We start from the raw sequence: 25,677 nt of genomic DNA, 5'->3' as shown, positions 1-25,677 counted from the left end.
TGTATTTTTTCCCAGAAAATGAAATGACCACCTCCTAAAAATAACCTGATGAAATATTTGATACTCTTATTTTGCTCTTAGCCAGAAGGTGTCTAGGTGAGAGCCAAGATATATGTGAATTGGGGTATATTTGTTCTTTACAGAAGCTTTGTGTGCTTTATTACAGTGACCACTGCAGTGGGGTAGTTGTGGGGTGCGGGCACCAGGTAGCTGGATGACGCATCCCTTCCTTCCTAGGGGCTGGCGTTCAGTTGTATTTGCCTTAAGTCTGACTAAGAAGTTGCTGGATTCTGGGCAAATACACTTCCCTAACACTAACTTACTGTATATTTTATTTAAGACATTAAGGTACATTTTTATATAGCTACAATTTACGTAGTTTTGCACTATGATTCTGTTTTGATCATCCCGTTAAAATGACGGTGTTCAGGGTAATTGAGAAAGATCACACAGAAATGGTTTAAAAGCTGACTTTTAAAAAGATATTAAACAGGTTTGTCACAACCATGAGTCACTCGGATTGAGTCACGCTCACTTTCTGGTAGCTCTAGATAATCCGGCTTTCCTGTTTCTCCATGCAGATATGACTAATGCTCCTAGTCATATCTCTAATGTTCCTAATGTATTAAGGACTATTACTGCTTTGCAGGTTTTTTTTTCCTGCTCTGTGGGATGCCTTGTCTGAGAACAGTTACCACAGGGCAGTGGAGGATGCCATTATTTGGCCTGTCCTTTCCAAAGCAGTTGCCGGCATGAAGCAAGCAGTGAAATATGTCCAGCAGAGGCAAGAGAGGAGCCAGGAAGGGTTCTCACTTTCAACCCATGCATGGAACTATTTCTGCAGGGACTAGTCTAAGAAATAAACAGCCACCGAGATGCCGAGCCCACCGCAGCTGAGGCAGGAGCCCTGGGGCAGCTAACACAGGCTGGAGACACTCTGTGGGGACCAGTCCCTAGACATGTGAGGGGGACACAGGTATGTCCTGACCTGAGAGCGGGCTCCATGGTTTAGCAGCTGTGAAAGCTGCTTTGGGCTTGGGTGGGTTTCTGCTCTGTTTGGAGTGACCGTGCATCAGCACAGCTGCTGTGTTAGGCACAGGACCAGCGCCTCTGCAAGTACTGGTGGAGCAACAGATCTTCATGGTGTGTTGGCCAAGTGCTTCAGCTTGGGGCTACCTAAAATTAGTCTGGCTTAAATGTGGGTGTAGCAGCCTCGATTTAGTTTAGAAAATGTAGGCTGTAGTTCTTCAAACATCAGAAAAGAGAGGGGAGTCACTCTGACTCTAAATATGTCTATGTTCAGACTGCACTATTCACTGCTTTTTCTAAGTACTCTCAGCATTTTCTGCTAATATAAAGACAAGACTTCCTTTCCATGCAATCTTTATAAGAAAAGAAATATAGGCAAATTTTCAAGGATAATTTATTATTTTTCACTGCCTCAGCTTTTGTGAATGTTTCTAAAGACTCCGGTTCTCTCCAAAATGAATAGCTCACCTAGAAATGAAGCTTTTCTTCCAGGAGTGGTTTCATGCTGATTGGTGCTCCATGATTGCTAGATGAAAATCACTATTAAAATTATTTTTATTTCTCCACTGCGTAGAATAAAATCAAAAACATTTTTTCCTGATCAAAGAAGCCAGGGGACAAACAGTTTGTGCTAGAAAATGCAGTGATGGCACAGAGAGCACCCCCATATTCTTTACAATAAAGAATCACATCCTTCAAAAGTGAAAAGTAATTTTTCCTATCCTTTTGTATCAAGGCTCTTGCACTGGATCCCAAAGTGGCAAAACTGCTCCCTGCAGCAGTATCTTTCCCATATGCAGTGGCTCCATTTCAAGCAGATCTATACAGGAAATACTAGCAGATCTATACAGGAAAATTCATAAATAGTTTTCATGAGAGACCAAATTTATGTGAGAAGGGGTCATTTGCCATCCGCTGCTGTGAAGCCATGGCAGGTCATCCCAAGGAAACTTTTTTGAGCCTTAAACTTACCTCTAGCCTGGGATGAGTGTGTCTCAAAATGAATGATCATTAGAAGAAAGCAGCTGGGGGTGCGCTATGTAGCCAGGTGCCTGCTCTGCTCTCTGCTCGCCTCACTGCAGCTTCCTGGGCTGTGCCCAAGAGCTCTGCGAGGTGTTTTGGGTCAGGACGAAAGGATGTCTCTCTTGCTGGAGCTCACCCAGGGAGGCTTACCCTGCGCCTGGGCAGCAGGCAAAACTAATGGCAATAGTTGTGTCACACAGAGGCATAGTAAGTGATGAGAGCAAGGATGTGAAGCATCCAGCCTGGAGTTCATACGGGTGCCTTTTTGAAACGGAGCGGTTTTCCCGAGTGCCCAGGTGGGGCCGGGCCGGGGCCGGGCGGCGCTGGCGCGGGGCGAGCAGTGGCGCAGCTCCCCGCGCACCCGCTGCAGCCGCCGGCAGCGCGGCAGGGCGCCCGGCACCGCCGCGGGCCTGGCCGGGAGCTCCGCGCCTGTGCACTGCCTGCCGCTGCTTCACCTGCTCCCCAAACCACCGGCACACCAGAGCAAGTAATGAGCAGGCAAATCGGAGCACGTCTGGGTAAAACATCTCGGTGATATTTACCTACGTTTTCTGAAAGGGTCTGGGTGTGTGGCACAAAGCTGAATAATAGGTATTCCTTGATTTTTGTAGTGTGTTGTCTCTTGTCCTAGCTGTCTTGATGTGTTGGAATAAATAATCTGCTGCGAAGGTACCTTTGAATGAAATAGATTTTCTTCTCTACCTTAAAAAAAATATATATATATATAAAAATAATTTGCTCCCTGGGGTGAAGGGAAAAAAAAGTATTAAGATTAAACACTTTCTTCAGACTTCTGAAGAACAATTTTTTATCTGTGCTGTGGAGCAATGCAATCATGCAGCATCCTACTGCGAGGCTAAAATAGTAGGTGGTAGGATACCAGCACAGCTCGCAAGCCTGGATGGAAATAGCAGCCAGAGGAAGGAGGACTCCTTGCTGTAGGAAGAAATTAAAATAGCAAGGAAGAAGCCGAGCAACAGTTGACCACTGACTGAGGCTGCTCGCGCTAAATGGTGTCTTTGTGACTTCTCGGGGAAATACAAACGTAAGGAAATGTGCCGTAGCTGATGAGGCTTCTCTGATGCCGATGGATCGTGATATTGGAAAAGTTAATGGTCTGAATTAGAGTTTCTCAAGTGTCGTTCACTGTGTTATAATGACTAGAAACTGAGTACGAGCAACATTGAAGAAAAAGGTGGGGTTTGTTGCCATGTATTTTTTCATAGTGGAAATGAGAATGAGACTGGAGCTTCCTAAGCTCACACCAAAGCAGATGAGCCAGTGCCCATAGTCAGAGAGCCTCTCCGGCTGCCCGTCGTGTTGCGAGGCTCTGGTCCTGTGATTTGGTCTATTTATTGTGATTGCCTTCCCACCTTCCCCTTATGGCCTCCGTTTCTCTCTGTTTCATCACCAGATTCTTTTTTGTCTTTTCCCCATATGGAGTTCATATCTGTGAGGGCCACCTTTATGTGTCCGTGACTACAGCTGGGAGGGAAGAGGGCTGGAAGAAGCTTTGTGCTAAACTGACGACCAGAGACAACGTCAGCTAAATGCAATCCCTGGCTGGGAGTCCCACAGCTCAGCGGGGCTCTGGAGGGGCCTGGGAGAAGTTGGATCTCTCTCTGCTTGAGACCTGTGTGACGTGTGTAGCGAGTTAGAAAAGGACATGTAAATAAAGGTGTTACATCAGTTCTGCCTTAACGGCATCAACTCCTCTTTTGACCCTACTAACCCTGAAATTAATATACACTCAGGCAGCTTCAGGAACTCCCCCATTTCTTTAGGGGTTATTTGCTTTACAAGGTCCATAAAGGCTGGATTGCTCTCATGTTCATTTTCTGCAAGAAATTCCTCCACAAATCCCCCTTCTTTATTTTGAGCAATCCAGACGTGTTTGACAGCTCGTTCTAACCTCCCCCCAACACACTGCAATAAACATGGCACAATCAACAAAATTGCAACAATAACTATCAAMACAGTTAAACCAGATTTTACCAAATCCAATAACCACCCTGACAATCCTATATGCTTCAGCCATTCATCAAGGACAGAGCTGGTGACTGTCCTTTTTTTTTTTTTTTTAATGTTATCTTTCAGTTGTCATAAATGTGCATGAATAGAGGTTAAATGATCTGACAAATTCATACAACAAGTTCCTTCAAAATCCTGTGCTAAAAGCAGAAAATCAATACCGGCTCTATTTTGCAATACTACATGCCTAATGCTATCGACATCAGTAGTTAGTTCACTAATTATATTAGAGGTTAGATTCATCTGCTTAGTTGTCCAACATCTTAATTTCTTTACTGTTAGCAAGGCCTTTTCAGCGACTAAGTGGGGAAGGAAAAAATGATGCTAAGATAATAGAGGGTTTGGACCAGAACTCAACGTTATCCTCGCCTTCTGGCCTTAACTGCCACACCTCTCTCTCTTGACGCTTTGATGCAGTATAATTCCACAATGTGTGATTCATTAGTTCAGCCATAGGAGGTTTGAACATAGTTAATGTTCTTAAATAGCATGGCCCACCTACTGGTTTGCTGGGAATTCCAGGCCAAGCTCTATCACCACATATTAGAAGGGTACAGTCAGGCCGTTGCCTGCCTGCTGCCACTGCTCGTTGTGTTAGAAGCGGCAGAGTCGGCGGGGACCAGCGGGACAGGGGCCAACACATGGATGGAAAACATAGAGGAGAAGATTGTGGAGTTTGAGGGAGAAGTTTCTGGTTCAGTTGGTGTTAGAGCAGCAAAAGTGGAAGCTGCAACAGTTCTTTCACATCTCTTTTCACGCATTTCTCTTATTAGATTCCATAAAGTAGAAAACCGTGCAGCTTCTTTCTTCCCATTGCTTATTTCCTTCCATAGGGCCTGCCCTGTGGCTTCCCAGGTGGGCAACTCAAACGCTGCACCGACCCCAGGGATAAGATTTCTATCCCGTGCCCAAACTAATAAGTCTTTTAAGGTTTTCACCTCATAACTTATCCCTCTCTTAGGGAGGATGTGCTGGAGGAGCTTAGCTACCTCTGCTTCTTCCTTAGTCAGGGTAGACCCCATCTCCTCCCCAACCGCTCACCTCTCTCGGCGAGATTCCACACTTGGTCCTTTGTGACCGAGGTATCTCCACTCCAGCTGCTGGGCACTGCAGTCCGTGATGGCCGGGACAGCCATCTCTTCGCTTGGCTTCTCCGCTCTCCCTCTCCAGTCCGTCAGCCGTTGAAYACAGCATCGGTAAATCTGAGGGTCCCTGTTCGGGCGCCAAATGTTGCGGAGGATCAAATGGACACCACTACACGATCAATGTGATCAAGTGAATGCTGTTTATTAAAGCCGAGATAGCTCTTAAATTGCCACACACAAACTAACAATCTTATCTCACAAGTTAACAATCGTCTCTTTTCTTCTGCAGCTGCAGCTAACGCCCAAATTCCTTCAACAGTTGTCTGCTTCTTGTCTTATCTGCTTTCTTCCTGCTGCTTCAGTAACTCCCAAATTTCTTAGGGGTTGTTTGCTTTACAAGGTCCGTAAAGGCTGCATTGCTCACATGTCCATTTTCTGCAAGAAATTCCTCCACACAAATGGAGCTTCCTCGGTGTTCGGACATGCAAAGCAATGCTATCTTTAGTTCAGCAAATTGCAAATGCACAGAGTAATGCAGTAGAAAGGTAAGAGCTGCACCTAAAGGTACAGCTAATATTGCCAGGATTTTCATTTGTTTCTAGTGGAGAGGAAGTGCCAGATATTTATTATCTTGCAAGTGTCTTGCCTGAAAGTTCACAGATGTTTAACTGCCTTCATTACTGCTCATCTGAGTGTTTGTCAGTATACTTGGTTGTAACATCAACAGTAGTTATTATTCAGAATATGATCTAAATTCTTATATAGAAAGTAGCTTATCTTACAAAATGAAGTGACTTGTAAAATTTCACATTTCAAGCCTCTGATTAGTTTTTACATTAATACTTAATAATCTGTCTGTAACATTTTCCTGCAATGTAACAAAAATAGCTTGGGAAAACGTAAGAAATGAACTAGTAATAAGAAATACCCAAGAATATGAAAGGTCTGCCTGGCTTTACATCTAAAAAGTTTTCCGGTGCATCAGGTCAGAGAGATCACTCTGGCTGGGCTGCTTTGCCAAGGGGAATAACCCAGGACGGCCTCGCGTGGGGCTCAAGAGCAGCTTCTTGGGGTCTCCTGCTTGGAGCCAGGGTGGCAGAAAGTGCAGCCATCCGTGGGGTTTGTGAACTGGAAAGGGCTTAGAGTGAACTGATGGGAGTTTGCTTTTAATCTTAGATGAACCCTCACATGGACATTGCTAGGACTAAGCAAGGGTGTCCCGTGGTGCCTGTGCTGGAGGAGAGGACGTGTCCTTCGAGAGGTCCTAGCTGCCGATAAAGGAGCTTTGGCACGTTGCAGAGGTTTGCCTATGTGCCCGTGAGAATGCGCTCAGACACTGAGTAGCACTTGCTGCAAGTTGGGTTTGTGCTGCTCAGCTTCTGACAAGCTTTATCACATTGCTTTCCCCACATTCATTTTGTGTCATTCTGTCTTGTGTGCTGTTGGCACAGAGAAAGCTGCAGGTGAAAGAGAGGGATACGGATTGCAATGCTAACCAAATGTGGAACAGCGAGCGAGGTTGGCCGCGTTACCTCGCGGGTAGGTAGATTTCTACAGACAGGGAGGGAAAAAGACAAATAATGAAGTCGTTCAGGTTTATGTTTTGGTGAACAGCTGCTTGGAAGCCTAACTGAAACATGATTGTACTCCTGTGCATACGTGCCCGTGTGTATATATAGACACAGCTTACACATTCATTGAGCTTCCCAGGTGGCAACTTAGAGCTCTGCAAAGGGAAAAGTATGTGGTTTCACGACTGATTTTTTTTTATTTATTACTTTCTGAGAAAAAAGTAGATTGTCCAGCACACTCTGTTCAAGCAATCAGAACCTCAGCAGAAGTAGGGGTACATGTATGTGTATATGTATATATATACACATAGGTATGTATGTGTGTGCACAGGTGCCTATTTATTTTTTTTCTCCTAGCTTTGTAATAGTCAAAGAAAAAAAATAATCTTGAATTAGCACTATACTGAATCTGCCCTATCGTGGGATAACCTGACAGGAAGTAGCTGTGCCTGTGGCAGTGCTAATTTCCCTGCCATGGATGGCTGCAGCGAGCGGATATGGTGTGTGCAGGGCTTGGTCACTAGCCCCAGGCTGTCTGACACAGCTGGGTTTAGCAGCACGTGCAGGATCATGATCCCTGGGCATCTTTACAGAGATGCTCAGCAGAGGCAGCTGCACTTGACAGAGGAGCGTGTCCTCTGCTAAGAAGATAGAGGCCCCCCGCGGTGTTGCTGGCACGCGCTGGCACACGCCTGCCTGGAGCAGCCCGGCGGGCCGGGACGCCGGGGCTCCCTCGCCCGCTCCTGACCGCGCTGCGGGGAGGGTCCCGCTGGCAGGTTAGTGCTTGCTCCGCCGGGCCGCACTGCAGTCACGCTCAAGTCAGAATTCCCAGGCTCTACAGAGCTGCACAGAGCTGAGTGTTCAGCGGGGCATGGTGGCTGCAGGGCAGGTGCCTCTGCCCCAGCTGAACCTGCGTGTGCCAAGGGAGCGTGCACGGACTTTCCGGCCTGCTGCTCGGCAGGCGTTAGCGTAAGGCAGTGCATGCAGCGTTCTGAGTGCTTTCCCAAATATCTTCAGAAAAACCAACCCTGAAGCTGTGTGCAGTTGCACTTTATCCAATCCAGCATATGTATGCCTTGCAGAATTGCCCTGGATTGGATCGCGACAAATGGGTCTGCACCTGCCTTCAGCTGGCGTCCCTTGCTCTGTGTCTCGTGCATTTTAAGACATTCAGCAGGATCAGCTGAGCACTTTTTCCCCCGGGTCCGTTCATTCAGATGATGTGCTAATTAGGTCACTGAGAAAATCAAAGAAAGAGAAACAGGGGTGAGTGCTCGCAAACTGGCTCCTGCATGTAATTGCTGTATTTTAGCTTAATTTGTCTTAAGACATGTCCTGATTTCTCTGAAAATGTAATTCATGCAAAAGCTGTGTGTCAAGAAAGCAAGTCGGGGAGCACATGAATATTTTGCACCGCTGAGCATAGTGTTGGGTAGGTTTCACAGGCACGTGGCTCCCCTCTCACGTGGCACTGCCTTGCTTTATGCCTTACTGACTGCAAAACAGCCTAAAACCCTGCAGGATCCCTCTGGAAGAAAGGGCAAGGTGCCACGTGCGAGCACACGCAGGGAGCGTCTTGCTGCAGAAGGAGCGCAGCTCTCATCCCATTAGCAACCCCGTGTGCGGCAGGAGAAGGTGCTTGCTAAAGGCAGAGCTGGGTGGCTGCCAAGAGGAACCCTTTGTATTCTGCTTAGATGAAAATTCTCTGTCACAACGGAGACCTTAGAAGGGGCAGCGTGACCTGGCACGTTCATCTGCTCCGTGCTGGGGTTGGCCGGATTTTGTCTGCAAGGGCGAGTGCTGTGGGTACCTGCAGGCAGGCGTAGGTGCCTCTCCGTGCAATTGGAGAGGGAGGTGACGGATGCAGTGGGAGCACTGGGAGCTCCAGATGCTGCTCTTTGGCAGGAGCACTCGGCCTCCAAGGCAAACAAATTTGCCCAATAGTTGAGTCTCTGAGCTTGGAGAGTTCCCTTCTGGCAGGGAAGCCTTGACTTAATGCAGAGAGGCAGCAGGGGATCTCTTCCAGCTGTGCCCACAGGGGCGCACTAGGAGCGTCTCCGCCGCGGCAGCCCCTGTGCAGGGCTCTGGGTCCCCGGCAGCGCTGGGGACACTAACCACAGCCTGCAGGACTGCACTGCGCGGGCCCTTAGCACACAGTGATGCTGAATGCAGCAGTGCTAGCTTAGCTTTCCCAGTGCCTTAGAGAATTTAGATTTCTTTGCAGAAATGGGATTCTCCCTCTGAGCAAAGAGTATATTCCCCAGCCAAAATTCGTCGTTATTCTGTAGTGAATGTCGAAGGGCCTTATCATTTGCTTCAGCCAGAAATCCCCTTAAAAGAGTATAGCCATTTGCTCAGACCAGATGGGCAGAGGCTGGAGATCGAAGCTTGGGGTCCTGCTTTCTAGATGAGACCAGGCTGGTACAAAGCTTGTGGCTGGAGCTTGTCTGGCTTCTTCTTCCTGTCGGTCTGACCTTTTTTATCCTGATGGTTGCTCTCCCTTCTGCTCTCCCGAAGCTGCAGCTCCTTCCACCTGCTTTCACCACACAGCCCCTCTCCGCTGTCTCTGCAAGCGCACCTTGTCCTGGGGGAAGCCTTCCCTGCTGGAGACGTGCTCGTGGTGCCGCCTGGTGCTGCGCTGAGCTCAGGAGTGGGTCGTGGGCGCCGTGCGTGCGTCTGCTGTGCGCGGAACTGAGCTGGAGGCAAAGTGATTCCCGCCTCAACCTCCTTTCTAATCTAGCAGTAATTCTCCTGGTGCTACAAACTAAATAAAGACCAGAATTTCTATGCCACTCTATTTTAGAGCCATAAAAAAGCAATGTATATATCAGCCAAATTTTCAGAAGTGACAAGCGATGTAAATCTGAATCCTGAAAGCTCCAGGGGACGTGCAGGTATTTGCACTGGAATTCTCATGTGTTTCTATTGTCAGCTGAGACTTGGAGTGTGGTATTTATGTTGGCTTGGCCAATTTCTGGCAAAAGAGAACAAGGACAAAATTAGGTGCAAAATGGGAAGCTTTTTGAGAGAAAAAGTGTCTTCTCATAAGCAAAACTTTGCAAAAATGTGAATCACCAAAACTGCCCTGCATAACGAATGAAAAGAATTGATGAAAGTCTTTTGCTTTCAGAATATTTTAATGACTTCCAAATACAAGAGCATTAAAAGTATACCTTCTTCTGATGCTGTTCAATGCTAAAATCCAGAGCTTAGGCATGTGCAGGTGTAGTATTATTTTCATCGGGTCCTGCAGATGGAAGAAATGATAAAGATGTGTGTGTTTGTACAGACAGGCCCTAGTGACTGGAAGCAGAGGATGGGAAAGAAATACAGACATAGGTAGCTGCCAAAGGCAGGACGCGAGTGCCGGCCGTTGCGCACAGCTTTTCTGTACGCGCCGCTGTGGGAAGCGGGCAGGGCCCGGGGGTTGTGCCGTGCTGTGCCGTGCTGTGCCGTGCCGTGCCGTGCTGTGCTGCAAGGGTGCTCCTGCCGCGAGAGCAGCAGCGGGGCCCTGCTGCCGCAGGGGCGCCCAGCCCGCAGCGCTGCCGCCCGCGCCGCAGGCAATCTTTTCCCTGCTGCTGTCAGGGTTTGGCATGAGCCATTAGCATATTTACGGGACAGAGGGGTGGTGTTGGAGGGGGAATTCCAGCGCAGCTCCCGAGCTGACCCTGGCTGGGTGGCTTACCTCAGCTTTGAGGCATTTTGCTGCAGGAGGCAGCAGCCTCTTCCTTTCATAGGAATGGCTTCACCTCTCGCTGGCTGTTCGCTGAAAAACCTCTCGCTACTTGAGCTCTCCTTCCTGCCAGTTTATTTTTTCATGGCTTCCCGTGGGGTTTGCTCATGAGCCCGGTGTGTACGAGACCACTAAAGAAGAAGGGGAAAAGCCTGCAGAGATCATAATTGAGTAACCCTGTTTTAGGTTTAAAAAAAGAAAAAGGGGGGAAGGGGTTATGAGCCAACTGCATATAGTGTTTGAATAACAGAATGTCACATACCTGTTTATAGACCCAAGCCTTTTTTAACAGCACAATTACAGTAATGAAAGAATATGAGCCTCGCAGGCTGCCTGCCTCCTGGTTGGAACTGAGGGCGCTGCGGGGCGCGAGCGTGGTGGGTCGAAGCGCCGCTTCCCCGGCTGCGAGCGCGGGCAGAGCCGAGGGGAGCCTCATGTGGAGCCGCGGCCGTGCGCTCCCACACTGTCCTGGTTCCGTTTCAGCAGTCAGGATACGTCCTTCGGCACCACACCTTGGGCAGAGCAAGTGAACACCTTCGAGAGGTGCCTTGTTCTTAAATGCGAATGATGAGTGTAGCTACCATTGAGAATAACTGCAGGTACTTTGATGTGAGAAATCCCAAGGCTTCTCTCATGTTTTGGGTTTGGTTTTCTGTAACCATTGCTGTGTAACCATTTAGCAATGAAATACTTTCTGGGGGCATATGTTCTTGCTGCACATCACACATGTAAATGCATGGCTCTTGATGTGGTGTAAATCTCGCATGAAAATACTGTTCACTTGTGATGCTGATGATCTGGCGAACACGGGAGTGTCAGTTTTCTAAGAACACATGGTCTGTACTTCCTGCAAGCGTTAGCAGAAAAACTCGTCACATTTTGAACAAAATAATTATATTTTGTTTAGACAGGTCAAAGACTGAATCCTTTGTCTCTCTGCAATCAATCCAATGAACCCATTAGAAAGATTTACTTATATATCCTGACAATAAGGAATATATTCAGGTCTTTTTTTTTGTGTCTGTGTCTTACAAAGAGAAAGCAGAGCAAGGCAAGAGAGAACATTAGAAAGTTTGGAGAGCTTTAGTAACTATTACAAATAAAATGCTCTTTATCTTGGTTTTCGTGTTGGCTACAGTGTTACAGGCTTTTGATTGTTTCAGAAGCTTTTAGTGAAGACTCTTCAGCACTAATGTGCCAAGCGGTTTCTCAAGAAGGAAATGATTTATACATTTGTTTGTGTATTAGGTGAGTTTACGTTGCTAAAATACTGTTTGCTTAAGTGCTGGGGAAGAACATCTACTTTGAAAACAGGGCCAACTTCTAATTCAGTCTGAGCCATTCCTAAGTGTTGTCAACATCACTAAAGCAAAAGAAATATAACGGTTTACAGAGATCCAAATGAATTTCAACCTCTTACATTCCTGTCTTGCTCTATTTGGTCTTTTAATTTAGTCACTCTTTTTGTGTGATTGTGGTAAACACCAGAAGATTTAACAGAAGATAATAAATCATTAATGTCTTTTTAATTATTTTCCTTTGTTTCCATTGGTTATGATGAATTGTGATATATAAAATTTTGGTATGATCCTCCTTCACAGAAGCCTAGCCAGATTACAGGAATTACCTTTTTCATATTTTTGTCTTTCTTTTTCTGTGTGCCTTAAGTGCTTTCATTGTTCCATGCCAAGAGGTCCCTGCAGAGGCGCCTCTTGCTGCCTGAGGCTCCAGGTTGTCCAGGACATCAAGCCCCAGCAGGGGCAGCAGCAGAGGGATGTGCTCAGCACAGGGGCAGCAGCCTCATGGAGCTGAGGCCTGGCCAGGACTGCCTGAAGCTGCATCGCCCTCATTTAAGCTGTTGGCTCTGCTTCAGTGGCTTTCATTTTTAATTCTGTCTTCATAAGCACAGCAGTAGAAAAACGCTCTTAGAACACAAAGCAAGAGAAGAGCAGTATCCAAAGGATGGTCCAAAGAGTCAAACCTGGTTTCCAGAGCTGAGTACCCCACATCCTGTTTAGAGCCTTTTCTCCAAAGCCTGTTTCTGAGGAGTGCTGACAGTATGCAGTGCCTCCTGGTTTCAGCACTGGGTGTTTGTGCTGGGCCCTTCTGAAACGAGGTCACTTTGATTTAGCTGTATAAAAACAGAGCTTGCTATTCAACCATAGACAACCCCGTTCAACAATTTCTGTCTTAAATTCTGGCAAAGGCAAAGTCAGGACTTCATGAATGATATAAAATCAGTAATACAATATTTTCAGGAACGTTTCTCCAGATGAGGTGGATGCCCAGGGCTGCTGCGCTCCCAGCAAGCCGTGTGTGCGGCTTGGAGGAGTTGTTCACATGAGCATCTTAAAGGTCAAGTCTGCAGAGGAGGACATTTTTAGTGGTACTGAAGTGGTTCCTATGAAAGGCTGAAAAGAGTGAAAGAAATCAAAAGACAAACCAGAAATCTCTGGAGGAAACATGTGCAAGCATTGCCCTACAGAAGCACTCTGTGTGGCCTGGGATCCCATCCCTGACTCTGACCATTGCTCCAAGATTGGTAATGGATTTATTTATGTTTAAGAGTCATCCCAGTCAATCTGTGGTGAGATTGGGCACACAAGGAAGCGGATGCACCAGTGAGTTTGTGAGAAGAATTTCCTGCCCAGTGTGAGCTTCAGCCCGTGTGGGCTGATAATTTGAAATTGTTCTGGCATGTGCCCTGTTTTGATGCTACAGTTTGGGAATTAGTGGAATCTGTCTTCGCTACCTGACCACCTTCTTTCACAACATGTATCCAGTGCTTGAGCATCTCTCGATCTGTTAAATAGAGCTGAAACTGGATAATGGGACTTGCAAGTCACTGCTGGGAGGAGTTTGTGCTTGCATGTGTTCAGATGTGCAAGCAAATGGCATGCTCACATAAGCCACATTTCTTAAGGAAACCATTTAAAATACTCTCTGCTTTAATGATGGATATTTTCTTTATATCATGAATTTGTCTTTTTAAAGGCCCTGCCATAGTCTTAGCCTCAAGCACTGACTTGTGTCATGATGAATTGCCATGGCTAATATTTTTCGTACAGAGAGAAAAATTTCTATTTATTAAGACTTGGTGCATCTGAAGTCCCTCACTTCAGTTATGTGATGGACACTGTCATCTCTGATTCATTGTTTCTTGTCCTTCCCTTTGTTTGCTTTCGTGTTAAGGTACCTGACTCCTACTTGCTGACGTTGTTTATAGGCTCTGTCCTGATTTGTGACTTTAGCCAGTGGCTGGTGCCAGGTCAGGCTCCCTGTTCCCCCAGTCGCCCCCTTGCAGCCAGCTCGCTGAGGGCACCCTGAGGTGCTTCCCGGGCTGCGCAGCGCCCACAGGCAGCGGGCACAGCCCTGCCTGCCCAGCCTGCCTCGTGTCACCCCTCTGCTCCCCAGGGACTGTCCCCCACTGCCACAGTGGCTCTGCGGTGCGCAAGAGGAGGCCGGCGGGGCTGCAGCCCGAGCTGCTCCCTCCCGTGGCACTGAGGGGGCACCTTGCTCTGGGTCTGGCTGCCAGCACCTGCACGTGGCGTATGGTGGCTACACCCGGTGGCCTCTTACTCTGCCCTTGCAGCTCAGCTCCTCCCTGCCTTCAGTGTTGCCTCTTCCCTGGGTGTTCCCTTCCCCTATCTTCCTTCCTCTGCAGTTTTCCATGATGCTCTCCATCCAGGTTCCCAGCTCAGAGCCAGTGAGCTTATCTACTTTATGCTTAAATGAGCCCTTCTCTGCCATCTGTCAGCCCTGTTCCTCTTGCGGGAAGAACTGAGCTCCTGGCAGGACAATGGTGTGATTAGGTGGGATCTGCCACCGTGGCTGTATGTGCAGGTCGCGCTCAACAAGCGCTTTCAATGCTGATCCACACTAGAAGTGTAAGCACTTGTGTCCCTTTAAGTTATTTCTACTGCAGTATGGTTTTGTTAACAGCACTAGCAGAAGAACAGAGGGAAGGAGGAATACGCAGAGCTCTGAATGTTATCGCTCTGCGCGGAGCTCCTCTGCAGCTGGCAGGGATCAGCAGGAGCACCGGCTGCCTCGCGCGTGCCGAGCAGAGCTCTGCAGTGGGAAGGAGCCAGGCCCGCAGCCAGGCAGTGCCGGGGGCTCTCGCCCTGCAAGGGTTTGGCTATGTGTGTGTCTGGAGCAGAGCTGCTTCTGAGTGCCACCCCTGCATCAGTCTGCACAGTTAATCCCCAGCACATGGCGCCCAGCTCAGCGAGGGCACCTTTAGCACAGTTAGCTCATTTGGTTATGCAGCTTAGCTATATGTTGTTGAAATTTTTTAATGGGGTGGAATTGTTTGCTTTATTATGATTCTTTTAAGCATTAAATTTTTCTGATAGGTCACTGCTTTAGATCAGTGATCACTTTATAATTTGTTTAGGGATTCTTTTCAGTGCTGTTTGTACTACTGAGAATTACTGTTCTACTCTTGTTAAGATTCCTGTGAGTCTAGAAGAAAAACACCTTTAGCTAATTGTTGTTTGTGATTCTTTTTTAAGTGAAACATATTATAAGCAATTAAAATACAGAATTTCCTATTTTTTTCAGTATTTTTATGGTAGCAGCTGAATTCTTTGTTGTATTATTTCCACCTGTCAGAAAAAGATACAGCCAAATGTGCACACTTAATGCTGTAAACCTTCTCTCCCCTGCGATTTAGAATATGATGGGGAAGCTATGCCATTCAGTGACCCCAGCTGAGGTTTGAGAGAGAGAAATGAGCTGAGCTGTCATGTTATTAAAAGCTAAATTCCCAGAGCTGCCGGAAAGTCAGCGATTGCTTTGTATCCATTTTCAAGGTGTAACGGGGATAGGTGCCTGTTCATGAAGAGCAAGCAGCCAGTTCCTGACCAGAGATCCTACCTTAAATTTTATCTGTTAGTCAAGCATCCAAGAGGAGCAGGAGCTCATTTTAAACCAGCTGCTAACATGCTGCTAGAAAGGTTGACCTTTTTCCAAAATTTAGGCTTAGCTTAGATTTAAGCCTGGTTCAAGTTTAGGCCTAACACAGCTCCAGCTGATCAAACCTACTTTGTACATGTGTCCACCTCCCTCGCTCTCTCCAGAAATCCTTGAAAGGATGGGAAAGTGTGGCCAAAAGGGGGAATTATTGTATGTGAGAACATTTCTGTTCTCATAACTGGCTTTATTTTAATGGCTTCACAGATGAATATGCAATAATAGCAACAGTAGTTTAGCTACTGTGATTGGTCGTCAATGGTATCCTCTGGCAGAGAACCTTTTTATTTACTTAGACAGTTTTTGTTTGGGATGTAGATGATTCAGCCTGATAAAATTAAAATTCCCTGAATAGCTACGAACTTGTCACTGTTCTTCCTTTGCAATGGTTTGACACCTGAGTGGAGTCCTGCCTAATGCATTTCATTTTTGTTTCCTGACAGAGATGATGATAACAAAGAAAATTATCCAGACAATGCTGCAGCTTTAGAAGAAAGACAGCTGCTTTTCCAAGACATCCAGCAGCACAAGGAGCAGGCAGCTGTTGGCTGCACGCTGAAGCCTGCAATGGGCAACTTAAAGCTGAGAAAGCCTAAGCCCATTGCAAAGCTAGAAAACGGAAAAAGCCATGAGGAAAGTCAGGTAAAAAAATAAACTTACCAAGGGGAGGTGTATGGCAGAGTCTGAGGCAAAGATGCTTTTTGAAATGCAGGGTGGGACTCACTGGCCGTGCATGATCTGACTGTGACCCCATGATGATCCTCCCTCATTTCCAGGGACCTGCAGCCCTGGCACCCTCCGTAGTGACGGATGGTGCCTTTTGCAGGCAGTCTTTGCATGTGTTTTCATTCTGAGCCTGTGGGATGGCAGCTGAATCGACCTCATTTAAGAGTCAGTCTCTTTCAGAATGTTGACATCAGCTCTTACCCCAATATTCTTGCAAGTTTTTGCTGCAGTTCATCCCTGAGAGGGTGCAGTAGATGCCGATTTTTTGGTAATTATATTGGATTAGTAGGAAATACGGCACGCTTTATGGGGAAGTGAGGTGTGCATTTTATCAGCTGATAGGAGAAATGAAAGGGAACCATGCACTATGAAGAGCAAGTGTAAGCACATCAGGAGGAGTCATCAGCAAGTCATAAAGAGGAAGAGATCCAGCTCAGAGATCATCTGCTGCTGCTTCAGCTGCCTTCTGTGTCACCTGTCTGCCTCCTGCCTCGGTGTGTCACACAGGTGGCTCTTATCAACGGGTGCTAACACACACAGACTTGCTCTCTTTTGTGTTTTATTGAACCTGAAGAGATTAACTGAAAATGTTGATTCTCTTTCAGGGGAAGCTTTCTTAGCGTATAATTAAACTGCCATAAAATACCAGTGCAGTTCAAAGATGCAGTCTGTGGAAGCAAAAAGAAAACAGAATCAGGCAGATAACTTTCATATGACTCCAGGGCTTGAATTAAGGATAAAAGCGGTCCTGGGCCTCCACACTAGCCCTTGCTCCCACCTCTGGCTTACTGGAAGAGATAAGACGTGTAGGTGCTATTTTATCCTACCTTTGATTTCATAGGAGTACTTGAAAGAGCTTTGAAAGTGCTATAGAAGATGAACACAAAGCAAAACTACACTTCCTAACAGGAACTCCACTCACTCATACAGGGAATGGTACCCTGGTCCCGTGAAAGCCTTTGCAGAGAGTGTCCTTTATCTGCACAGAGCTCAGCGGTGCCTGCTGCAGGGGATGGAATTTGCCTCTTGGAAGTCTGCAGAAGATATTGTAAAGAACTGGGCACACGCATGCCCAGCCCCTGGTTGTGCCCAGCCTGCATTCCCCGCGCGGGGAGGCGCACGCTCCGGGCTTGCTGTGTCTTCAGGAGCCTCGAGGGGCTTTGTCCTTGAGAAGTGGTGTCTGTCTCCGAGGCTTGGCTTCATGCACCCATAACAAGCAGGGCTCTGCTTCCAAAAGTGCTCTGCAAAGGGTTTGTTTCTTCAGGTTCAAACAGACCTCAGTTCTCAAACAGGGGAGAGGCAGCGACCCTGGGGATCCCAACCTGCCCCGGGCTCTGGGGCTGCTACGTGTGACTCCTTTTGAGGTTACATGATGACTAACAGGACCAGATCTAACAGAAATTAGGTTGCTTGGCCACATATCGGGCGATAAAACGTTGCTAGAGTAAATCTGTCCCTTGGTATTGCACGCAGTTGTTTCTTGCAGGGCAGGCGCTCAGTAGGGGCGGCCATATCCCTTCAAAGTGGGGGATAGAGGCAGGCTGCTCCATACTCCTGCTGCTTGGACTCATCTTTCCCGTGGTTTCATGAGCAGCTTTAGCAATCCTGCGATGGCAATGTAGTGAAAATCAAATGAGCTAGGATTTATTGGCCTTCAAGAGGTGAGGAAGCATCTGCTCAGAAGGTGCTCCAGGGAGCCAGTGTGCGAGCAGATGGCTTGGAGTGGGAAGTCTGCTTCCCCTGCCTAATCCCTCCCGGTGCTCACCTTTGTTGCACAGGCATCATTTCACATTATTCATCCTCAAATCCTGTATTGGTGCTGAGATGGATTTCTAAAATGAAACTAAACGTGCTAGCGAGTAAAAGTTCAGTTTTAAAGCCCAATTACCAAGGTGAATGACTGAAAATTGAATGGTGGCTTGACGTAGATATCTAGAGATAGGAATGCTGAAAGCTGGTGTATTAAATTTGTTATTTTAAATATAAACTACTTAGGAAAATTGCATTAATTCAGAACAGTTTCCAGTAATTTGATGTTAAAATTAGAATTATAAATAGGCAGGAATTAAAAAATTAAGTGAATGTTAAGGCCACACGGACACACAGACGTGTCAGGTAGCCTGCAAGCTCCGCTTCAGCTTTTGGGCCTGCTCCGTTTGTGAGTAAACCTGCCCCTGGTTGTGGGTTAAGTCTGTACGTTTGCTCCTATTCAGTGTATGGGCTTATTTTCTTGTGTGAACTGGCGTTTACAGAAGAGGCAGGAGACATTTCTGGCCAGGACTTCAAGTAGCAGCTATTTTCTGCATCCGGGTAGCAGAGTGAGGAGTGCCAGCAGTCTAGGCCTGAGCTCTGGTGCAGTACTCCCAGAGAGCAGGAGATCCAGCTCCGGAGCGCACATCTGAGGAGAGCTGGAAGCGGCTGTGTGCTGGATAAGCCACATTAAGGATGCAAGGCACTTTCTAAAGTTCAACAGTAGATTGGGCTGCTACATGAACACAGCAAACATTAGTACCTCTGCACTCGAATGCTCTGGCAGAGATGGGCTATAACATGCTTTGATTTCAGGAGAAAAAGAGGTATAAAAAAATAGCTTGTAAAAGAAAAGCTAATTTATCCTAGCATATGTGTGCAGGGTAGTATTTTATAGCTGCTTCCAAACCTACCTGTTGTTTGTGTGCAAAGCAAATAGCACGGCAGTGATTCCGCTCTGCAGCGAGCCTGCAGGGTTCCCTCTTGGCAGCCCAGCCGCAGACACCTGGGCCCGCGCTCAGGACAAGCACAAATTCAGCAGCGGGGGCCACTCTCCTGTTGGCTGCCCTTGGCATGCCAGGAAGGGATTTCATTATTAAGAAACACAGGTACCATGAAGGGTGTTTCCTCAGGGGCATCATCCTGACACAAGTTATTAACACATGCGTGTGCACCCTGCAACCAAAAAGTCCTCAAACGTCAAGCCTGCAAGTGAACATTTATTACCTACAGGCAGCCGGGTCCTCAGCTTTGCCTTGCATTAAGAACAGAGCATCTGGCGTTGCTGCCTTCTCTCTGCTGACACCGGAGAGGGCGTATGTTGAAAAGGGAAAAAAAAGGAGAAAGAGACAAAGAGGCTTTTGGTGTTCAGTCAGTGCTAAACTACAGACCTGGGAGAGGGGAAGGCTTCTATCCTAGAAAGCTGGAGAGGAGGCAGAAGGCAAGAGAAGCAAGAGTAGCTCTAGTCTAGTCTAGTAGCTCTAGAACGCTCCCCATACACTCATCTGGCAGACTAAGGCGGAGGAGGCACCTTCCCTTATGCAAAGAATATCTTGGCAGCTTAAAAATTGACTGAGATTAAAATAAGATAATAACAGTATCGTTAAGCTGTGAGAGAGTAAGGCATGGATGTTCAGACTTCTTGTTTATTTTTACCAGAGTTTTCTACAAGATCTCTTATTCTTTTGAAAGCCATACAGCTTTTTTTTCAAAAGCTTGGAGTAAAATGCCTACCTAAGTCCTAGTTCTGACCTCAATTTGTTGGACTAAACTGGCTTTTTTATTTTCAGTGCGGTGAGGTGGCTGGTCTAACTTTTTTTTTCTTGCTGACCTTTATCCCTCTCGCAGCCATATTCTATTCCAAGAGCTTTTCATAGGAGAGGGAAGGGAAAAAGCAAAGGGCAAAAGGAAACGGAATGAAGCTTACTGATCTTAAATGAACCGAATTATTTTTTGTCAGCCAATCTTTTTATTAAAATGTTCTTATAAAATTATAAAATCTCACTGTCATAAGAATAAATAGATTTGTAAGAAACATGATTGTGTAGCTAAGCAAAATATTGAACTCTGTGTAGCACTTAGCTCAGCTGCTGACCTGTGTTATGCAACTAATAAATAGTGGACGGCTTGCGGTGGCTTTTGGTCTGCTTTGGTTTCAGAAAGTGTTTTACAAGGAAGCTGCCACTTCATTTACAACCTTTTCAAGTTAGTGCTTCCCGACTGTTCCCAGATCATTACCCAGAAATAGCTGCAGAGCATGTGGGAAGCCCCACACAGCCTTTGGTTTCCCGGAGCTGTGATTTCTGTGAGGTGTTTAGCTTGGGCTGATGGTGACCGGGGGCACTCAGCGTTTCCCTTCTCTCTGCAGGAGCTGCAGCGCGTGTTGCCTGCCCGGCGGGCGGCAGGAGCCTCCGCTGGTGCCCGTGCCCAGAAGGTGCCGTTCAGATGCCAGGAGGCAGTCGGGACGTTTACGCCAGGGTAAGCCATGGGGCATGACACTGCATTTCCCTTCTCTTTAGCTGTAGGAAAGGCTGATTCATTTGCTGCCTTTTGTATGAAATATTTAGACTTTCAGCTCATATATCTCTGGCAGCTGTATTCGTTATTTATAGACCTAGGGCTGTTTGGGGAAGGCAGAAAGGGTGGCGATAAGAAGGCGAGTTTCATCCTTCTTTAGCCTCCTTACATTTCAAGCAGGAGGAACGTCCTCTGATCAGAAATTTCACTTCTGTGCCAAGTTTCAAAAATATCCTGGCACTCCTTTTCTCCTTCCCCCAGTGCTGACTTGCTTCATTCTTTCTCAGAGTATGTTCTCACGAAGAAATGGGGATGGCAAGCTGCACACCTGATTTTAGCATCTGCGTGTTCTTCTCTGTTAGTTCCTGGACGCGGTGGAACTGGGTTCTTTGCAGCACTGCAGAGGATGCGGGAAGCTCAGGTCAGGTGTGAGGCAAGTTTTGACTGCAGGCAACTCGGCAGCCTGCAAAGTAACTCGCCTCTGAGAGGTACCACAGTCGTGGTTTGCCTCACGGTCTTTCCTGGCTGTGCAATAGGCTCCTGCACAGCCCTTCGCGCGTCCCAGCCTGCTTGCAAGGGCCTGTCCTAAGGATAAGATTTTGCTCTTACAGACAGGCCTGGACTGTGTAAGTGCAATTATCTTTGGAGTCACCTCTTCTGGGGACATTGCCATACGCCTTTCCCGTGCTCGGGTAATGGTTCAGCTCTGCTCTGCTGTGTGTGCAGTGTTTCAGGCAGGGGAGACCAGGGCTCAGATGTCTTTTCCTTACTCTCTGTCGGAAGGTGTTGGCAGCTTTGGTGCTTACAGTGTCTCTGTGGCAATGGGGTAGAGGCGCTGGGCACCCTCAGGACAGCTGATGTGACAGCTGATGTCCCTCACGAGTACAGCCCAGCGCCCAGCCGTCCCTGGGCACCTCTGCTGCAAAGGCTCGTCAAGGGGCAGTCCCTTGTGCTGCAGGACACGAACCGGCGGGGCAGGCAGGAAAGGTGATGGCTCTGCCCGGATTCCCTGCACATCCTGGGCATGCTCAGCGGGCAGGGCGCAGCTAGGAGGAATAAGGAGCTCTTCGCCTCCAAAACGTGCTGGTTAGCAGTGTGAGAAATGAACCACTTGCAGAGGCACAGATTTTAGTAGGCAACATTGCAAACAACGTTAATTCCTGCTCTCAAAGGCAGATTTAGCAGAATGGCCAAGCATTTAATTAGCTTACACAAAGAACTAGTTTTACCCTTCAATGCTTCTATCTGCTGTTGAAACATTGCAAAGTCCTGCTCTGCAGAAAACACTAATTAGCTGCAGCCCAGGAAATCTACCTCAAGGAAAAATCATGCAGATTCCTTTTAGGAAGGAAATAGAGAATTTGGTCTCAGAGCCTTAGACACAGCTGTCTCTGGACAGATAATGAAATATCATTGGTTCCCTTTGATTTCTGAAGGAAACATAATGAAAGAAACATGAATTTTGAAGATAAGAATGAGAGTACAGTGTGCATGAATAAAACAGAACTACAATGAGTTCCCTCTGTCCACTTCAACACTTAGCATTTTCAGTTGAGCAGGCTCTAAAACATGGATCACTGTGCTGTTTATTCCTGTTGAACACCAGGGTACCTCCCTAGGAGGTCTGTTTTCTGCAAGTGTTAAAGCCCTTAAGTATCAGCACCTCGATTTATCGTGCTAATAGCTGCAAAAGCAGCGTGATAACCTCTGAGCTCTTGCCATGTCTTAGTTTGATTATATTACAACGAAATGGAGACCAATTTCCTCCCAGATGGAAAACCTCAAGGAGGGAAAAACTGCACACTGTCTCATGGTGCTGGCCCCACGCGCAGGGGTGCTGATCCCGGCCTGGTGCCGGCTCCCAGACCGGAGCGCGCAGCAGAGTGCCCGGGAACAGCGTCCTGCCCGCTCCCTGCGTGCCCGCTCTGTGCCGTGGCGAGGGTGAAGTGCTCTGCCTTGGCAGCTCGTCCTGCGGCAGAACTCCTCTGCCAGCTCCAAGGATGCTGCGTTTCGCCCTCTTCTCCTCCACCTTTGCTGGGTTACTGGTACAACTCAGGTGCTCTGCAAAGCTGCCCTTGCTGGTGTGCCAAGCACGTGGCCCCAAGGCCTCCTCGGGTCCTGCGGCTGAGGTGGCGGCCAGCGCTGCTGCGGGGCGCTGGCTGCACCCGCTGCTCTGTGGCCCGGAGGTGCACAGGGACGTGGGCTCCCTCCTGTCCCCTGCGCCACTAGGAACAAGGTGGTGGCTTCTCGGGAGGTCAGTGGTTTCTTTGGACTGCTGTAGCTCTGCCATTAGCTGCACTAAGGCTTGAAGTCTAAACAACTCCAAACTGTTCAGAGTTTATCTTGAGATCTCTTCTAGTCGGTGCAGTGCCATGAGAAACAGGCCAAGGTTAATTTGTCTAAATATGGATTAAAAGCTACTCAGATATGAAAAGCTTTTGGACGCGGCCCCGCCGAGCAGCGCGATCCAAATTCGGGGTGACGTGACAGGGAGCGGGCGCCGGGCGCGCGGGAGCCGCGCTGCTGGCCGGGCAGCGCCTGCCCTGTCTGCCCGCAGCTCAGGCTGGGCACCGGCAGGACCTGCAGGTGAAACCGTGGCCCAGGAGCGTGGTGGGAATGAGGGAAGTGGGAGAGTGGCGCCAGAGGAGAAGTTTAAGGGTGACTGGCTGTACCCTGCCTGTGGATCGCTCACAGGAAAGGCAGAACTTGTCTTATTCTCAGCTAAGCTCTGTCTGCCCTGTGAATGCAGGACTTTAGTTTTAAGTGGGGTTTATCATGCAGGAACGTTAGTATCAATTTAGAATATCAAATGCCATCTATGGAAGGAAAAATGGAAGGAAACCTTTCTGTTTTATTAGAGAACATGGATTTCTAATGCTATATTTAGTGATTACAGGGAGTACTGCGCTGAGTCTTGGTGTGTAGTTGGGTGCAAAGCAATCTGCAGCTCAACGAGATGAAAATTGCTTGTTCCAGTTCTTGGGGCCTGCCAAGGAGCAGCCTGAGAAGTGTCTAAACAGCCTCGACCCTTCAAGGTGTTACTTTTTTATGGCAAGTGCAACTTTATGTTGATCCAAAGGCTATTATACTTTGTGTTTTTCTTTTTAAACTTTTGCAGGCCTGGCTGTGAACCATCCACTTGCAGCCCTGCAATAGAATAGTGGCTAGATCTGAATTTCGTCGTGTGTTTTACCATTTGTAGAAGTGTCAGAAAGTATGGAGAGGGAGAAGACAGTTTTCCATGGTTAGACTGAAAGTGAATCTGGAAAGGGGCTTTTAATGCACATGACAGTGGCGTTTGCTTGCTCGAGTTACCCTGATGTGTCAGTTAGCCCAGACCTGGCGCTCGCCTGCGACGTAAGCAAGGAAGCCTCCAAGTAACCTGAGGAGCAGATTAGGGGAGTCCAGGGAGTGACTGGCTTGATGTACGAGAATGCAGGTCTCATCCAGGAGTCAGGACGGAGAGAAATGTGAAGGCCTGAGATTTGCAATATATAGACTCTAACGCTGCCTTCTGGTTTTAGCATGGAAGAGAATTGGCTGAGGTTATCTTCAAATACTTTTTCTTAGTTTTTAAAAGTATGTGGTTTTATGTGAATGTTATGTGAGTGGTGTTATGCATAATTCAGTAATTCACATGTTCTGGTCAGGTTTTTAAGCAGCTCACTGCTCATGCAAATCGATCCTCCCCTTGAAGTTTTGTTGGAGCTCCGTTACAGTAATTAATATTTAGACTTCATTTTATTTCCACAAGCTTCCAATATACTTATTATTGAACTGAATCTTCCTCATCCGTGCTGCAGCAGAGCAGGAGAGATCTGCCAAAGCCAGAGCCATGTTGCAGGGAGGATGAGAGGTCAGGCCTTTCGTACTGTACAGAGAAAGACAGAATACATATTGGAAGAGCAGCAGGAGGGGAGAATTACCTTTTTGTTGTTATACGTGATGTAAACTACACAAAGGAGGGTTGCCTGCCACCAAAATGTTCGGTGGGATAAAGGGAAAAATACAGGCCTGGAGACTATACAGATAAATGACCCCTGAAAGTAAATTTGCAGAACTGAAGCTAGGCAGAAATTTGAAGATTGGGAGTCTAAAACACTGTTCTTTTTAAATTTGTAAGTTTTATTCTTTATGGCTTTTATAAAGGAAAACTCTTGTTCCTGACTTACAGCATGCAGGATAAATTGTGCCTGGATTTAAACATATGTTTGAGTTTTTTCTTGGCTTTAACCCTATTAGCTCATGATACTGAGAGCTCCTTATGCTCTTGTAGAGCTTTTTGTACATCCACATGTGCCACAGATTCATCCTGGATTCTCTTGTCCTCTTTTCCAGGATTTCACTCACAATATAGGTATATTAGGAGGAATTCTGGTAAAACCACTGTTGCTTTGCCAGCAAAATAAAAGGTGACAGTAACTGCCATAAGAAAGATATTTTTTCCATAAAATATTTCATCACATAACTTATAATTTATATGCAGAGATAGTGAAACATTTGAAATATTTGCAGAACAAATGAATGGTCCGTTGAGTGAAAAATCTTGTTTTATTTTGTAGAATAGAGCAGAGCACATGCATTTCACCAAGAGAAGCAACTGAGCAACTGCACAACAAAAATGAGGTAAGTGTAACCGAAACCTGAAATACAGCATTGCAAATTTTGGGTTAGATAGTGTTGTGTAATTCTCAGCTCTTGGAATAATATAATCACATGCCTATCTTAGCTTAGCTTTTTAATGCATAATTCTAGTCATGTTTTTAGAGAAAAGTTTAAAAATGTGATATGATGCTACAGTGGTTCAAAAGCCGGAAGAGTTTTTAAACATAATTTAAGCCAACTTTATGCTGCTTTGTATTTGTGCTCAGAAAAGAATTCAACATTCAATATTGACTGACTGAAATGTCATCTTGCAAAAACATTTGATTTGTTCCTCATGTTACAGCTCAAATGTATTCAGCTATCAAATATGTTATGTTTAAAAATAAGGAGATCTCAAGGTTGCCACATCCTGCATCACAAAATGTGGATGGATCCAGGTAATCTACGTGTAGGTGCAAAGGGCAGGCGAGGAGAGGCAAATCCGGGGTGGAGGAGTGGGCAGCGCGGGGACGAGGGCGGCGGGTGCGCCCGGCTGCAGCGGGCGGCGCGGGGACCAGGGCAGTCAATGCGCCCGGCTGCAGCGGGCGGCGCGGGGACCAGGGCAGTCAATGCGCCCGGCTGCAGCGGGTGGCGC

The 25,677-nt window shown here is 47.1% G+C and overlaps 1 protein-coding gene across 1 annotated transcript in view; it reads left to right on the top strand.

Moving 5' to 3' along the window:
* The first annotated feature begins 11,039 nt into the window (after positions 1–11,039).
* The window catches only part of FAM13C (family with sequence similarity 13 member C), a 38,212-nt gene continuing 23,574 nt past the window's right edge, over positions 11,040–25,677 (top strand). The window contains exons 1-4 of the mRNA XM_026042989.1: positions 11,040–11,071; positions 15,890–16,088; positions 20,290–20,399; positions 25,001–25,064. Of these exons, the coding sequence (XP_025898774.1) occupies positions 11,040–11,071; positions 15,890–16,088; positions 20,290–20,399; positions 25,001–25,064 (405 nt within the window). The remainder of the gene's footprint in view (positions 11,072–15,889; positions 16,089–20,289; positions 20,400–25,000; positions 25,065–25,677) is intronic.

This window comes from Nothoprocta perdicaria, unplaced genomic scaffold (assembly GCF_003342845.1).
Source record: "Nothoprocta perdicaria isolate Ctin4 unplaced genomic scaffold, notPer1 scaffold_32, whole genome shotgun sequence".
NCBI lineage: Eukaryota > Metazoa > Chordata > Aves > Tinamiformes > Tinamidae > Nothoprocta > Nothoprocta perdicaria.
The sequence above is the reverse complement of the archived record's forward strand: the minus strand, read 5'-3'. Positions and strand labels throughout refer to the sequence as shown.